The sequence below is a fragment of the Vidua chalybeata genome, chromosome 30, assembly GCF_026979565.1.
Source record: "Vidua chalybeata isolate OUT-0048 chromosome 30, bVidCha1 merged haplotype, whole genome shotgun sequence".
In the NCBI taxonomy this organism is placed as follows: Eukaryota; Metazoa; Chordata; class Aves; order Passeriformes; family Viduidae; genus Vidua; species Vidua chalybeata.
The window spans coordinates 579,410-596,559 of record NC_071559.1 but is presented as its reverse complement, the minus strand read 5'-3'; the positions used below and the strand labels follow the sequence as shown (position 1 = coordinate 596,559).

Here is a 17,150-nt window from a genome sequence, read left to right as displayed (position 1 = left end):
GCTTGTTGTGAGTTACTGCAGTAGGTGCTGGGCTTGTGTTACACAAATTACATTTCTTCCATATGCGTTCCACCATCGTCCTCCCAAACCCTCCTCTGAATCGGGAGGGGAGCAGGGGCTGAGCACCCCAAAAAGCTTCTCAGACCCTCCCCCCCACAAGCTGTGGTGTGGACCTGGCAAATGGGCCCCTGCTCGGTCCCGGGCTCTAAAACCATTGTGGAGTCTCTTTCCTCCTCCTTGGTTGATGAATGATGAGAGCACAGAGGTCAGCAGCACCTTTCATTTGGAGCTTTATTCCACGGGAGAAGAAAGGCAGGACTGAGGGCCTTTTCAGGAGCTGCTTTATGGCAAAGTAATTATATTCTCTTTTTGTTTGTGTCAGGAAGAGGGGGGGAGAAGCCTTGAAATGTCTCATCTGGGAAACCGTTAATAGAATTTATGCTAATTTGATGATTCCGGCGATTACTGGCGGAAGCACTTCACATTCTGAGGCTGCAGAAATTCTCCTCCAGCTCCTCCCTCAGCTTCGCTGGGTTGCTCTTCAGCCCTTTCTCCTCCTCCAGCCACCCCAGACCCTTCGCTGGGCAACACTGGCTGACCCCAGAGTGTGACCCCGGGATGTGACCCCAGGATGTCACCAGGATTGGTGCCGATGCCGATGGCATCCCTGGTGACCCCATTCCTCAATTTTTTGGGGAAAATGGAAGGAAATCTGTCCCAGTGCCTCACAGTATGAGCAAAGAGCAAAGCCAAACCTCTCCCTGCCAGCCTTATCCTCTGGTGAAGCTTTGCAAACACCGATTGCTCTGCCCAGCTCCTGTAATTAACTCTGCAATTGCAAACCCATTTATGCAGCTTTGTGCTCAGGGGAAACCTTTATTAAGTTCCTTTTAATCCAAAACCAGTTAGACCACGATGGTCTTCATAAACAATCATTCAAAAAATAAAAAGGCAGGGGGAAGCAAGGGGAATTAGAAACTTTAAGACAGCAACCTTTGTCCAGGGAGAAAAAAGGGAGAAAAAAAATTATCTTAGGTGAATTTCTCTTGATTCATTCATACAACAGGGGTGTTAAAAAGGAGTTGTTCAGTAGTGTGAGGAAAAAATCCACCAAGCTGAGCAGGGGGGGCAGTTGGGGTTTAGCCAGAGGGAGATGGACCTCTTAGGGAATTAATTTCTGATTTCTCCTGGCTGGCCAGAGCCAGAGGCCGGCAGATGGCATCAGGCTCATGTGCTGGGTGGGAGCTGCAGGGCCTCGGCCTCGCCTCAGCGGGGCAAAATGTGGCCAGAGCATCACCCACGGGGGCTGGGAGGAGGGGAAGAGCCCATGGGGTCTGTGAGGATGAGGATGATGAGACCATAGGGTTTGTAATGAGGGGGATAAAGGAGCCCAAGGGGTCTCTGAGGAGGGGCCAAAGGGGCCCTGGTTTTGCCATCAGTCCAACAACAAACCAGGTTCATCTGTGATGTCCCACCTGAGAGAACCCGGGATGTTTCTTTCATCAACTTCGGGGTGAAGATCACTTGGATGGGATGAGCCAAACCTGCCATAAATGTGCATTAATGCCAGCAGAGAAGCCACGGCCTTATCCTGAACTCCTTAAAAAACAAAGGCAGTCTCTATTGCCTTCATCTGGCTTTTAATGAATGACCTCTTGTCGCCGGGAGCTGCGTGCGGTGACAAAGGACCTTTGTGGGCCGATATTTATGATTTCATTTAAGCCAGGGAGTAAGCTAAGGGAGAGGGCTGGAAAATAAGAGCTGAGCTGATGGTTCTGTCTTTAAACTCAAGGGATCTTTATCTAGTTTTTGTATTAATACAGTTGTCATCTCTTAAATATTTGAGCGACTCACAGCTGTGAATGCTCCCATGCCGGAGGGACTCACTGACTCCGGCTCTCCCAAGCCCACAGCCTCCTCTGGACCCAAATGCTGGGGAGCAGGGAAGGGTTTGCATTTTCTTAGTGCCCCCCAAACCTTACCCACACATGAAGCCTGCTGTGAGTGCCCACGACCTGCTCATGGGGGGCCCCGGGCTCCAACACCCCTCCCCACACCAGCGACTTGCCAACACTGATAAATTTTTGCCTTTTCCTTCGGCAGGCCTTGGTGGAGGATTAAACAGCTGGGAGTCGGGAGTGAGAGCGTGTCCCCTCTCCTTTGCCATGCAAACAGAGAAAATTAATCTTCCAGCTTCCTCTGATATTTAGGCTGAATTACAAGCTGGGAGCGGAGATAAAGCGCAGGCGAAGGAAGGCACAGGTACAGCGGAGCCGGGCTGCTGGCACAGGCCTTTGTCCGTGCAGATAACGCTCCCCTCCTGGAGTCATGCATAATTCACCAGCCTGCCTCCCTGGTCCTGGTCATCCCTCCCTCTGCTCGCTCTGTTCTCCTCCCTGAGCAGCTGGAAGCTCCATGTCTGAGCAAGCCATTGTGTGTTTGTGTGCACAGACACATCAAACCTCACTGACAGCATGGGTCTTGTTGGGACAAAGGAAAGGGGACCTTGTCCCCTCTACCTGAAGGCTGATGGAGCTGTGGGTGACACCTGTGCTAGCATGGGACACCGGTGTCACCCTACAGTTCCCACCTGCAATCCATCCAAGGCACAGAAGCACACCCACTCCTGCCAGGGCTGGGGCTGTGTTTGAAATGCCCATCACATCCCAGCCCTGCTAACCACGCTATCTCCCTAAATCCCTCCACGTTATACTTGGATAGAGGTTACATCCTCCGGGATACCAGCCCCAGCATTAACAGACACCAACTGCATTTTATTTGGTCGATCATCTGGAGGCTCTTGACAGAACTGTGCCACACAGAGCAGGAAAGCCATGGAGGTTTTCCACAGCCACCAGGAGTTCCTCTCCCAGAACAAAGCAACAACAACCTCGGTCACTCCCAGCCAAACAGCAAACACACACAGACACACACACACACACACACACACCTGCTTAATGATTTTTGCTTTGTAAACCAAAGTGGTGCCATGAGTTTAATAACCACTGCTTGGGAGTAATTGGGGTGATTATTGTATGGCCCAAGGGGAAAATTGCAGCTTGTTATCTCCAGGGAGTAACATTAGGATCCAGCAGATAATCAGACCGTTATTTGTTGCACTTCAGATGACATTTCTTGTGGATTTAGAAACGATAGTGATCAAGGCATGTTGTCAAAGCCACTGCTAAACTGTCGAGTCCAGAGACCTGGAAGCTAAATAGCACCTGGAGCTGCCTGGGACAGCTGCACTTCCAGCAGGAATAACAGACTTACGTGCCACATTGAGCTCAAAGACATGCAGACCTCAGCAACACTTGTCTCTTCTTTAATTTGAGCTTCTCTTAAGAGAAACAACGCTCAGGATATCAGCTCTAGCACGCCACCAACCAGATCTATATCCATACTCAGGTTTTTTTGAGACCTTCCCTCCTGTTTCTCCCTCTCCACCCCAATCAATGGCCTCTGCCTGTGCCCTCGCCTCCAGCAGCCCTGAAATTTGAGACTTGGGCAGGAGCTGCAGCATCATTGCTGTTGTCTGCATGGTCCTGCAGAGACCAGCAGCGCTGGGCACCTTCCCCGTGCCACGACCCCATCCCCTGAGCAGCTCCATTGGCGCTGCATCTCCCTAAGATATTTGTGCACCCCCAACAGCAGCTTCCAGCCCCTCGAGGGTTTCTGAGATGGGGGAAACACTTCCAGCAAACCCAGATGGGGCAAGACACAGCACAGTGACACAGCTCCCAGTGACATGGCCCCAACAGCAGCCCCGCTCCTGGCACCCCACACTGTGTTCACCCTGCTCCCAGGTGCAAAGGGGGTTTTTTAGCAAGGCTAAACCCTGCCAGAACCCCTGGCACACTCTCTTTTGTAGGTTTGCTGCACAGGAGCATCCCCAAATCCTGGTTTGGGCTCTGCTCCCAGGGATGGGCTCACAGATGACACGGCAGCACCTCAGCCCCCACATGACGCCAGCGACGAGGATCCTGCCAGGCCTGTAGAGCAGAGCCAAGGCAGCTCCGCTATTGATCCCCGATCAATGACAGCTCAAGGCCTGGAAATGACAGCGCCTTTCCCCAGTCCTCAGCTCCAAGCCCGGGCTGGAGGCTCACGCAGAGGTTTAGCAATAATCCGAGGCAGCAGCGGGGATGGGAAGAGCCTCTTGCAGCAGGTGGGTTGTTCAACAAATTGGACACATAACGAGACAAAAGGCACAGAGGAAGGAGATCTGGTGGGACTGGACCTTTATCTCTGGCACGCTGGCCGCCAAATCTTTGTGCAATATTTATCAAGGGTGAGCGGACAGGAGAATTGGCAGTCGATGCATAAGTGAGGAATTAAAGCCACTGCCATCCTTATCTCCCCGACAGAGCTGCGAGGGGAGGGGTAGGCGGGAGCTGCGAGCCAGCCCAGGGCAATCGACTTTGAAACCATTTGTGGATTTAACGAGTCCAAACTTTATTAGCTCAGCTGAAGGGGAGCAGAGCAGAAGCACCAAGAGGGCAAACCAGCACATCCACATCCTCCGGCTGCCTGAGCTGAGCGCTGCCTCCGGGCAGGCATTTCCACTGGAAAGTCCTTTGTGTCACTATCAGACATTGCACGGCTGGGGGACAGGGCAGAGCCGCCTCAGAGGCTCCAGGTAAGGGGTCTGTGGTCTTTCAAGCCGAGTTAAAATTCACTTTTAAACCGAGGAGCTGCTGCACTTTCTCTCCTAGTTTCTCTCAGCAGTGAGACAAAGGCAGACCATGCTCTGCCCTCGGGATAGTCACGTTTTGCACAGTCAGAGGCGCAGCTCCTGGGGAGAGCAGACACTCCTGGGCACTTCCAGCCACCCTGTGAATCTGCCCCAGGAGACGCTGCCAGGAAAAACACAGGGGAAGGGGTGGATACAGCCCCCAGAGCTCCAAGCCAGTCCATCGAGGGGATTTGTGCACGATCCATCCCCAGGGAGGGCAGCTCAGCCCCCGGCTGGGTGCCCCGGCCCCGCCGGCTGTGGATGGCGACCAAAGGGCTGCTCCATTGCCAGCATCCCCTGGGAATCCCCAGTGATCACATAACGGCTGTAATTAACTCGATTATTGGCTTTTCTTTTGCTGAGACTGCACGTTCAAGATGGGCTCCATCTGCTCCTTGCATGCCCTGGCTGCCGCGGGAGGGGGCAAAGCCCCTCCTTCCAGAAAAATGTGTCATTTCTGCCAGCAGGGGACAAGGACAAGGCCATGGTGGGGGGCAGCAGCAGCCCCTGGACAATGGCTGTGGGTCCAGCTGTCCAACTCCCCCAGCCCTTTCACCACACACCAAACTCTGCCAGCCAGCCTTGTCCCCCTGGGCACCCACCAGCCCCAGAGCCGGCTCCACCGGGGCCATCAGCTTCGTTAAATTGTTTAAGGGGATTAGCATCTCTCTGTTTAATTTCTCTTTGATGCAAATAAAAGGAAGCCGAGTGGGAGATGCTGGACTGCCATGTATTGGGTGGCTGCTGGGAGGAAGATGCGCTGATCTCTGTGCCTGGAGCACATAACATGTGCCTGGGGCCACATTCCCCCCCCTGCACCACACAATCCCTCCAGAAGAAATGGGACACGAGCACCGAGAAGCATCAACACCAGAGTAATTCCCAGCTACAGCCCTTTCCAGGCAGGCTCCCCCTTTGGCCCTGCTGTGGTTCTCATAAATCCTCCCCAGGTTATTCCAGCCTCTGTCACGGAGCCGTGGCAGCAAATCTGAGCTTAGCTGGGAGCGGCGCACGTGGCGCTTGCGGGTCCCCCAGCACCCATCTGCACTGCCTTTGTCTCAGCAGCCTTTGAGTCGCTCTTCCCCTCCTCTCTGCTGCAAAGAAACGCATTAGTTGCAACATTGCTTTAATTTGTTTGCCAGCTTTTGGAGATGGAGAGGCTTCTGCTCCCATCGGTGCCGTTTGAGGATGCTGGTAGCGTTAACCCTTTGGCTCCCATACCCCCGAGCTGCTGGAGCAGCTTTGGCACACCCGAGACACACGAGCTGCCTCCTCCAACCCTGCTCACAGCCGACCTGGCACTTCCCAGATGGAGGGATCCATTTCCCCTTCCAGCTACCCTCAGCATTTCCGTAATGAGATGAGTTTTGTTGTGACCACAACCAGTGTCAGAGGGAATAAAAGACAAAATGATCCAGATGGGGTCTAAGGTAGTGACAAGGACACGAGGACAAACAGCCACCAGCAAAGCCAGGGCAGCACAGGTGGAGAAATGGTGTGGGATGAGTGGGGCAGCACAGGGGGATGGGCTGGATCCACACCCAGGGAGGTGTTGGGGGTTCCTGTTGTCCTGTGCCACACACGGCTCATCCCGGGATCTCACCTGTCCACACATACCTCAGTGCCATGACCTGCTCCTGGCCTGGGCCTTCAGCAAGGTGCCTTTGGACACAGCTCTGGGAACTCCAGCATGGTCCAACAGGGGCATTTCTGATCAGGTAGCTCCAAACCAGCTTCTGATACAGATATCAGAGCAGGAAGAGAGCAAGGAGCCAGGAGGGATGGCCTTGGGCAGCACTGTCAGGGCTGCTGGCAACCACACAGATCCCTGCTTGACCCAGCGTCCTGTGGAATGAGTTTGTTTGATCTCTGCCCCACACTTCCACGTTCAGGTCCCATCCAGCCTGAGCATCTTCAGCCCCTTCAGTCCAGGGCAGCAGCCCCAGGGCTCTGTGTGTCCCAGGGAACATTTTCTCTGGACACTGGGTAGAACAAGTAGGGACGGCAGAAGCCACCCCAGGGGGAATTTGTGCACAGGGGAAGTGTTTCAGGACAGTGGTTGAGCAGGAGCCAGTGGTTTTGCATTGCCTCATGCTAATTGCTCGAGCTAATGAAGCCACACACCCATTTTGGTGATTTTCCACAGGGCTCCCATCTGCCTTTGGTTTTTAAGGTGCTGTCCACAATTTCAGAAAGATGCGGCTGATTGATTTCAAGATTCCGGGATGGAAAAAGAGTGGAAACAACCCTGAAGGGGCTGCAAAAAACACACTCAGCCCCAAAGCAGGTGAGGGGCACCCAGATGCAAGGGTGATGAGCAGCAAGAGGAGGAATTCCCAGCTATCCAGCCCCAGGTGTGCAATGTTGGTGCAGCACAGACACAGCGTTATGGCTCTTGCCCAGGCTGCTGGTGAGGAGGTGTTCCTGCCCTCCCACAGGATACCATCCCCGGGGAGTTTGCTGCCTGGCTCCTGGGGATGGTTCCTCCTGCCAAAACCCCAGGAGAGCCCAAACCACCTTCCCCATGGCTCCATGCCTCCACCCTGCACTGCAAGGTACACGGTTGTTAAGCAGTTCAACCTCCTTTTCATCCCAAATGCAGTTCTGAAGGTTTAAATAGAAAGATATCAAAATAAAAGATAATTGTTGAGAAAGATGAATAGGGGGAGAAAAAAACCCCATCAGCACGGAGGAACTCTTGTCTAATTTCTCACCCACGCAGAGCACAGCGATCTTAGTGCCTTCGACTCTGGTTCGTAAAAGCTTTCATGGCTTTATTACCAGCTCCCCGAACAGCTTGTCCTTTTAATAAGCCAAGGCCTCCAGATAGCAGATCTGCCCATGGGAGATCCCATCAGGACGTGGTTAATCCAGGCAGAAATAGCACAAAGCATCATCACTCACCTGCCTAAGGAAGCCCTTGTCTGAGGCAGAAAAAGGTTAAAACCCACCCCAAAAAGCAGGGGGGAGAGAGGAGGGAGGGAGAGAACCTCCTCTGTGGTGGGTTAACCTGTGCTGCCGGGTGTCCTCGCCTTCTCCATCAGCCCTGCTCTCCACAGCCACTGGCACTGACGATGGAGGCCTTTAATTATCCAAACTGCTGCCCCTCACAAAATTAAATGCTGCTGAGGATGACTCAGTGTTTAATGGACTGGCTGCTCCTCACGCCGGGAGAGCCAAGCGGGTGCAAGCGAGAGCACGGCACAACACGGCATAAATCACCCGGAGACACCGCTCACGGGGCCGCTGACCCAGCGCCTTGGAGCAGCCACTGCTGGCTTTAAACACTGTTGTTTTCACTCAGGATAACCCCGGGAGGAACTCCTAGGAAGCAGCAGCTCTGGGCACTGCAGCTCGACCCTCCACCCAAGCTGGCTGTGACCCTTCCCCAGCTGCTACCGCGTGAATGCACTTGATTTAGAAATCCCACGGATTCACCAAGGTGGCTGTGCTGGCTTCGCTGTTCCCAGGATTTAGACGTGGTGGTTTCCTTTGGAAAGGTCTCAGCAATGGTCAGATGTGGTTTAGAAGGCAAGCAGGTGCCAGAGGATGTGATACAAAGCTTGTCTCTGCCTTTGCTCGCACACCCAGGACAGCACCACGCTCCGGGCCAGCCCAAGCCAGCACGGCAAGAAGCAACTCTGTTAATAGCCTCGTTAGTCTCACTAAGATGCAGAGGCTTTGGCTTCCAGCAGATAATTAACGATGTGCTCAGGAATTAGGAAACCCTGGACCTCTACCAGGATCTCTGTGGAGGCAATGGAGCTGCTCATGGTTCAGAGCTGGAGCAAAGCTGATGCCTCGAGGAGCAGCACAAAGCAAAGAGAATGGCCAGCAGGGACTGGCAGAGCTTTCTTTGCCTGTCTTTAATGGCAAGACCAGTTTTTGTCCAGGTACCCAACACCTGGAGCTGGCAAACCGGAGAAATTTCTCCATGGAAAATGTTGTCAAGTGCTGGCACAGGCTGTCCTGAGCAGCGGTGGAGGCACCATTCCTGGAGGGATTTAAGACACGTAGATGTGGTGCTTGAGGACAGTGTGGTGGCCTTGGCAGTGCTGGGGCAGCAGTCAGAGGATGATCTTGGAAGTGTTTTCCATTTAAAGGATTCTGTGCAGATGCAAGAGTCCCTAATGCTGGAGCTGCCCCACCAACGAGAAAGGCACCCGTAAGAAGTCCTAATAAGGCCCCACGGTGCCTCATTTGAATACAATTTACGGTCGCTAATGATGCTGATGGTTATTTCCCCAAGCTAGGAAGTATTTGGCCCCAAAATGGGCTCCTGGAAGCAATTTCAGACGGCAGTCTGTAATGCTGGAGCTGATGGAAGCAATTTGCAACCCATTAGCAGAGATTGGCTGTGAAGATATTTTACACATCACTCAGTCCAGGTTTGAGGGGGGATGGAATTTTTCTCCCCTCTCCTTTGGAATTTTTTGTCCTGGATGGGGTGAACACCTGAGCGCTGCCTCTGCAGACCCAGCAGCTTTGCCACGTCCCAGTGGTGACTTGTGAATTAAATCTCTTAAATACACAAATACAGTCCCGGACTGCAGGGCCAGGCAGCCCCAGAGCCTCATGTTCCAGGAAGGGTTACAGCAGTGCCCAGCACCTCCAGCACCCACAGGACTAATTGACCATTATTAATTAATTTGCCTCCTGGACAGCAGCAGATGCAGGTAAAGAAGCAATTTGCAAGCCAGGGCTGCCTCCATGGAAGGAGCAAAAGCACGGCACAACCCCAAAAAAGCATGGAAAAGCATCACTTCTCTATCCTTGCCATGGGGATGCTCTTCCAAGAAGCAGGATGGGAGCTGCTTTCAGTAACTGGGGTGTGTATGGTGGAGCAGGGACAAGCTCTGCTGGGAAGGAGAGAAAAGAGCCCCAGGCCTTGAATTATCCCTTGGCCCAAGCTCCCGAGGTGTTCCCAAGACACGTCTGGGATCCTGCCTGTCTGCTGGAGCCTGCCCTGGGAGCCTCAGCTCTGCAGCACCTTCCCTTAATTACTTTTTTCATTCTAATTACATCTGAGGGGAGCCCTGGTTGCTGAATCCGTGCTCTGAGCACCCATTTTTAACAGGAGGACTCTGCCACAGCCGCTCACACGCCACCACCCCTCACTAACCCACCCCTTGAAGCCTTTGTGTCTTGCAGTTATCACCAGGGGCTGTTACCTCCCTTCCCATCCCACAGCCCTCGGCTGGTTCCGTTCCGCTGTCTCTCCCAGCAGGAATTAACACAACCCTCACGTGGCTTCCCCAAAAAATAACACGGAAACGCTCCCAGTCCCCACGCTCCACTCGATTCCAAGGATGCAGCTGCATTCTCCCTGGACGAGGGCCAGCAGTGAGGAAGTTTCCTCTGGTCGCTCTCATCCTCCCTGGCTCCTGTAGAAAAGGGTCTTGGGGTGTTTGGGGCCCCAACTGCTCCATGAGACCCCCCAGGAAGCGTTCTCCATCCAGGGGACACAGCAGAGCCTCTTCCCTGGGGTTTTTTGTGCACTAGAAATCAAGGACTCCCAAGAAGGTTCACATCCTCACCTGCTCCAGCCTGAGACCTCCTCCCTCCCTGCCCAGCCCGTGCTGCTGGGGGATTTACTGTCAATAAAACCACTGCAGAGAGCGACTTCTCATCTGGAAGGAGAGAAGGAGGAGGGATGCACGAGCACTTTGTAAATGTCCTTCTCCCTTACCCCAGCAGCACATCCTTCTCCGGGCTCCCGTCAGGATGCTAATGGAGGGACAGCTACCAAGCAGGCAGCTGTCGGCCCGGCAAGGAACGATGCTGGCTGCAGAACGGAGCGGGAAGGGAAAGGCAGGGCTGGTGCCAACTGGGAATGCTAATGCTGCTCTCCCAGCCTCGCAGCCACGTCCCCAAGCTCCAGCAGGGCTGTCCCTGAGCCTGGCAAGGGGGGACACTGGCTTGGGGGTGTTCCTGGCCCCCAGCTCTGTTGCTCCCAGGTGCTCCTGAGCAGGTCCCACTGTAAAACTCAGGGCTCTTGCTCGAGCAGGGGAGAGGATGCTCTGGAAAAGGACCAAACCAAGTGTGCCCAAGCCATGGGATATTGGGGACAGAGTACGTGTGCCTCACCCTGCTGTGTCCCTGAGTGCCCACACTCCCATTTGTGTGGTTCAGGTGGGGACACCGTGCTGGGAAGGCACCTCTGGGCAGGGACAGAGCTTGTGACAACCCTGGGGTCTGGCTGTCCCTTTCCAACATCACACTTGTAAAAGACATTGAAGCATCCTTTTCCATTTGACTGCAGCCACCTTACTGGGAGCAGCGGGCGGGCGCCTGCTGCAGCCTCCGCACCCTGAGCCGCTGCCACGGGGGCTCAGCTTGGGTGATGAGGGCACCCTGCTCCCCGGGGCAGTCACGGGGTGCAGCTGGAGGCAGTGGGAGATGTGCTGGCACTGGGGGGAGCTGGGCACTGCTGTGCAACCCCCCAGCTCTGCCCCGGGGAGGAGCAGAGCACCCGGTGCCTCCTGCCCCGGGAGCAACCCAGGGCAGCAGCAGAAGGATGGTGCTGGGAAAGGGGCGGCGTGTCCTGAGCAAGGCAAGGGCCCAGCGCCTCCAGCAGGGTCAGTCCCTGTCACCCTGACAAGCGTGACAGGCACCAGCCACAGGCAGCAGAGCAGGGCTGCATGGCGTGAGCCCGGGGTGGACACTAGAAGACACGTGTGCCCCACGGCCAGAAAAGGGCTGGAAGCCACCGGTGCCCCCCAAAAGGACGGACCCCAGGGTGTCCCAGCACCCGCCCCGGCGCTGGGGCCACCACGGGTGAAGCCTGAAGGGTGGGGGAGGCCGCGGCAAGAGAGAGACGGGTCAGGGTTGTAGGATGGGGCCGGGGGGCTCTGGCGGAGCAAGAAGCCCGACCATCCCTGGAAGGCGCTGGGGGATGGGAGCGGCACACGCACACGCACACACACATTACCCACATGCACACGGCAGCAGCATCAACAGCCTCTGCCAGCGCCTGCAATCGCTGGAGTGCCGCTCCTGCGCCTCTCCCTCCTCCTCCTCCTCCTTCTCCTCCTCCTTCTTCTCCTCCTCCTCCTCGCTGCCCACCGGCCTGCGGCACCCCTCACCCCTCCGCGGCCTCCGGCCCCACCAGCGCTCAGACAATGACTTCATGCGGATTATGCATCTGAAGAAATCACCAGCTCCCAGATAGCCACAGGGGGAGGTATCCATGTGTTTGGCAGGGAAGCAGCCTCCTGCTCGCCTTCCTTCTCCTCCTCTTATCTCCTCGCACACGGCAGCTGCCTCGTCTCCAGCGATGGTCGCCTGCGGTCCCCCCGCGCGGAGCTGAGCGAGGCCCCGGCGCATCCCCGCTCCCACGCTTGCACCAAGGTACCAACGAGGCTATTTTTATTCCCCCCCCGCTTCTTTTCCGGTTCACCCGCCGCTGCTGGGCTCGGTGCCTCAGCACCCTCGGTGCCTGCACATCTTCCGCTCTCGTGTTCCCAGCCGGCGGTGAGAGGCGCATCCCAGCCCCGGCTCCCACGGCGCAGCGGCAGCACCACCAACCCAGCTCCAGCCACGGCCACCGGCCCTGATTCCAGGTTTGCATCCTTGATTCCTTCATCTGTTTGTCGATGCGACAGTGCCATTTGTGGGAGGTGGAGGGGGAGCGGGGCAGGTGGGAGGGGAGGGGGAGATGAGGTGGGAGGGGGGGGTGGGCACAGCACCCCAGTCCTGCCGTGGGATGGGGAGGGCAGGGAGAAGATGGGAGGGGGGGAAATGCAAGAGGCTGCATCCAAATAAATGTATTTATGTATGTGTATATATATATATATATATATATATATATATATGCATGTCTCTGCGTGTGTGTATATATATATATGTAGGCTTGGGGGCAAGAGCAGGGCACAGCAAAGCATCTGCCCCTCGTGGGCGCTGCCAGGCGCATCCCTGCCGGGGGTGCTGTGGGCTGGGCACCCACAGCACCCACGAGGCACCCACAGGCTCCCTTCTCGGCAGGGTGGCCACCAAGGGCTGCTGGCACTGACCATGATGGACCTGAAAGTGGACGAGGAGGAGGTGGACAGCGGGCAACCGGTGAGCATCCAGGCCTTCGCCAGCAGCTCCACCCTGCACGGGCTCTCGCACATCTTCTCGTACGAACGGCTGTCGCTGAAGCGCGTGGTCTGGGCACTTTGCTTCCTGGGCTCGCTGGCGCTGCTTGCCCTCGTCTGCACCAACCGCATCCAGTACTACTTCCTGTACCCCCACGTCACCAAGCTGGACGAGGTGGCGGCCACCAGGCTCACCTTCCCCGCTGTCACCTTCTGCAACCTCAACGAGTTTCGGTTCAGCCGAGTGACCAAGAATGACCTGTACCATGCCGGCGAGCTCTTGGCCTTGCTCAATAACAGGTGGGTGCCAGTGCCTTGAGGTGATCCCAGGTGACATCTCAGTTAGTCTGGATGCAGCCAAGAGCCACCAGGTCCTGCTGATGCTCCTGGGCATGTGGCTCCCACTCTGGGCTGCCCCAGATGGCTCCAGTGCACACAGCTCCCATCCTCAGTGTGCAGCACATGCAGCAAGGCCAGGGCCACCCCCCTGGGTTCCTGTGGGGCTGATCCAGCACACCTGGCTCCAGTGCCATGTCTGGGTGCCATCCCATGCAGTGAGGCCAGGGGTGCCAGCAGGTGAAGCCACTGACCCACACCCCAGCATGGTGCAATGCCTTGGGCTGTGGAAACCCCTCACCCATGGCTGTGGTGGCTCCTTGGTGCTGCCAAGCTGCTGTCAAGAGCCTGGTGCACTCCCTGCCCAGGCCAATGCCAAGGGGCTTCACTGCTGTCCCCACTCCTGCCCCAGGGAGCGGCTTTCAGGCATGAGACCCAGCCCATTCAGCCCCTGTCCCAGCAAGGCCACCACTTCACCAGGATGCCACCAAAAGCACAGGACAGGTTGCTGGGGGGCCTCAACCAGGGCTGGTGCTACTGGACCAGCAGTGGAACAAGTGGGATGGGTTTGGAAGGTGCCCAGCTTCTCCTCATCCATCCTTCTGCCATCTCTTATGTGCCTCTGGGTCACTTTGTGCTGTTAGGTGCTCTGGAAATGCCACGTGCAAGGTGGGGCTGTGCTGAGCCCATGCAGGGGCAACTCCTGGCAACTCCAAGTGTCCTTTGCCAGTGGGAGCAGCCACCACAGCCAAGCCTGAGCCTCTCCCTGCTCTTTCCCCCCAGATACGAGATCCCAGACATCCAGACAGCCGATGAGAAGCAGCTGGAAATCCTGCAGGACAAGGCCAACTTCCGAAACTTCAAGCCCAAACCTTTCAACATGCTGGAGTTTTATGACCGGGCTGGCCACGACATCCGGGAGATGCTGCTGTCCTGCTTCTTCCGTGGGGAGCAATGCACCCCCGAAGACTTCAAAGTGGTGAGTGACCTGTGGGCCCTGCCCAGTGCCACCTTTTCCCCATGCAAGGAGGGTGTCTTCCTACCTGTAGCTGCTCCTGCCTGCTCCCAGCTCGGAATGGACCAGCAGCACCGTCACTAAGGGGTGCTGTTGGGTTTTGGAGGTCCAGGTTGTCCCCAGGAGCACGCGTGGCTCCGTACAGCTCTGTGGGCTGCTCCCACGTGGGCACAGCTCCCCGGGATCATTTGGGCTCTGCAAAGCAAGATTGTGCCGGGCTGGAAGCTGCCATGGTGAGGAGGCTCCAGTGGAAAAGCAGGGAGAGCATGGATGGCCGAATCCCTTGGGAACACAGGTCCCAGTGGCTCTGTGCTGCGCCCTGCCATGGAGGTTGTTCTTGTGCTGGTGGATCCAAGCACACAATAAAGCCTTTATCCCTGCTCTGCCTGGCCCCATCCAGCTGGGAATGGAACAGTGCCGGCTCTTCGGGTGCTGCCTAATCAATTCGGCAGCCGGGGCGGCTGCTCCCAAGCAGCTCTGGCGTGGAGCCCGTGTCCCTGCGCTCTTCAGGGTCCCCATCCTCGTCACCAGCCCAGGGATGTCCCCCTCGTGTCCCACCCTAAGCATGGCTGGGTGTATGCAGAGCTGCCACCCTGGTCCCAGCGCAGCTTGGGTGATTTTAATCGTCAGCATTAAATTCCCATCATGGGCTCTTTCCATGAGCAAGTGTCTGTTGTCAGCCATGAGGCATTTTATTTGTTAAATGGAGGCATGTTGCATCCCAGAGGGGGCTGGATCCCCTCCAGCATGGCTGGCAAGCAGGGCCAGTCCCAGCTCGTGCCCGGTTCCAACACCGGCTCTTCCCAGGGCACGGTTGCACTTTCTGCGCCGAACCATCCTCAGGGACCTTTATCCCAGCTTCCTCCCTTCATCTCTTGGGTTCCAAATCCCTGTGTTCTGCATCCCCTTCAACCAGCAAAAGCCAAATAGACTTGCAGCTGGTTTGTTATTCCTGTCTGGATTATTCCTTGCAAGCAGGTTGGGGTGATTTAATGGATTTGATTAGAGGAAGCTGGCTCTCTGCTGCATCTCTGTTGCTCTTTGGGGTCCCTTGCAGCCTGGCACAGGGAGGTCTGTGTGTGGTGGTGTTAGGATGGGGTCCGGGCACTCTCAGAAGCTCGTAGGGGATTGTCTCACCAGCAAATTCCTGCTGCCTTGCTGCTCCCTGTACGGGCTGAGCCAGGCTCGGTGCTGCTCTGGGCCTGGTGGCCCCAGCTGGGCGGGGGGTGCTGGGGAGCAGCACCTGGGTTTATACCATCAGCCCCCCCCGTGGGGCCCCACCTTCCCTCACAGGGGCTGGGGCCCCTCTGCACTTTGGGAAGTCCCTTCAGTGTCCAGGGACCCTCTCACTGATCCAGAGGGATCTGCCAGGAGGACTTTGGGGGCTGCCCAGCCCCCACAGCCTGGGGCAGATGGAGACAACCAGGGGGGTGATGGGGACAGCTTGGAGGTCAGTGGGGACACCCTGGGGACCGTGGGGCTAGGCGGGGGTCCCGGGGCCGGCCGGCGGGCGATGCTGATGGCCGGCACAGGAGCGGCGGCAGCGCCGGGGCCCGACACGCCGCGGTGCCGCCTTATCTATCCCCGGCAGAAGGGAGGGCTCGGGGCAGCCGCGGCGAATGCAAATGAGGGGCTGCCGGAGCCGAAATACCTGGGGTGACGATGAGGCAGAGGAGGAGCCGCCTCCTGCCGGGTCCCCCCCACCTCACGCTGCCGGGCTGGGGGAGCAGCGGCACCGGAGCAGGGACCCCCCCGTGCTGGGGACACTGCCTGTGTGCCCCCTAAAGCACCCACCCGGAGCAGCCCAGGGGGGCTGTGCGTTGGTCTCGCCCCCCAGATCAGCTCACAGCATCACCTGCAGCCAGAACAGGGTGCCCTGGTACAGGGGGCTGGTGCTGGGTGCCGTGGAGAAGCCCATCCTGGGATCATTTGAGCTCTTCCCACCTCCTTCATCCTACATCGTCACCAGCCACATCGGGGGTCCTGGCATTGCTCATCCCCCTCCATGTCCCCCCCCCCCCCCCCCGAGCTGTGTGCAGGGTACAGGGACACTCTGGCGGAGCTGAGCAGGCTCAGACTCATCCCATACTGGAGAGTGAACCCTCTAAAAAGACCAGGGGGGGACCATTGGCCCACCCCAGCTCTGCCCTGGCTCTTCACAGCCCTTCCAGCACCAGGGCAGTGTTTGGTGTCCACCAGAGCCCCCCACTGCAGCAGCCCGGGATAGGGACAAGGATGCACAGGGAGCTGCCCTGATCTCCTCCCCAGAATCCCGGCATGACCTCAAAGCCTGGAGAGGCAAACGCAAAGCTGAGGGGTAAGTCTTGATCCTCCTCAGGACATGGGCTGAGATGTCCCCATCCCCAGTACTGTGCCCAGAGCCTCACACAGGGATGGGACAGCCAGGGGACGGACACATTTTCCTTTGCAGGAGGGGGGCCACGGTCCCTGACATCCTCATTAGCAGCACGGATCAATGTTTCACTCTTCCAACTTCATTATTTATGAGCTGGAGTCCTCCCTCCCCTGCGGGAGCTCTCGGCACCCCGCCCGGCTCCCTGCTGGCTCTTCTTCCCCTCACCGCGAGGTTCCCCCGAGGCCTCGCACATCCACAGGGATCTGCGCCTCACTCAGCAAGGGAGAGGCCCACGAGCCCTCCCTCTGGGCTCTAAATCCCAGGGAAAAAGGAGAAACGCAGAGGATAAGCTTCCTCTCCACACCACAGGATGGGAATTGCGGCTGCATGAAACTTCGGGAAGGTGCCCCGTGCTTGGGAAGCGCCTTTTGGGTAGTCGGAGCAGCCAGGGGGGACAGGAGTGGCTGTGCCTGGGGTGGCACGTTGTGCATTTGCAGCTTTTCCTTCTCACACCCTGTGAACCCATGCCAGGGAGAGCCCCATCCCAAGCTCCCTGTCCTGCTCCGGGGCACGGTGGCTGAGCCCAGAGCCCTGGGCAGCATGCATGGGACAGCCTGGATGAGCTGGAGA

At 57.0% G+C, this 17,150-nt stretch overlaps 1 protein-coding gene across 2 annotated transcripts in view; it reads left to right on the top strand.

Annotated features, from left to right (window-relative positions):
• Positions 1 to 11,756: 11,756 nt before the first annotated feature.
• Positions 11,757 to 17,150, top strand: part of ASIC1 (acid sensing ion channel subunit 1) — an 18,977-nt gene continuing 13,583 nt past the window's right edge. The window contains exons 1-4 of one of the 2 annotated variants that reach the window (XM_053967531.1): positions 11,757 to 12,085; positions 12,203 to 12,297; positions 12,719 to 13,113; positions 13,933 to 14,128. In XM_053967531.1, the coding sequence (XP_053823506.1) occupies positions 12,749 to 13,113; positions 13,933 to 14,128 (561 nt within the window). In that variant the 5' untranslated portion in view covers positions 11,757 to 12,085; positions 12,203 to 12,297; positions 12,719 to 12,748. Of the gene's footprint in view, positions 12,086 to 12,116; positions 12,298 to 12,718; positions 13,114 to 13,932; positions 14,129 to 17,150 lie in introns of those variants that run through there. The other variant, XM_053967532.1, reaches the window with a different exon arrangement.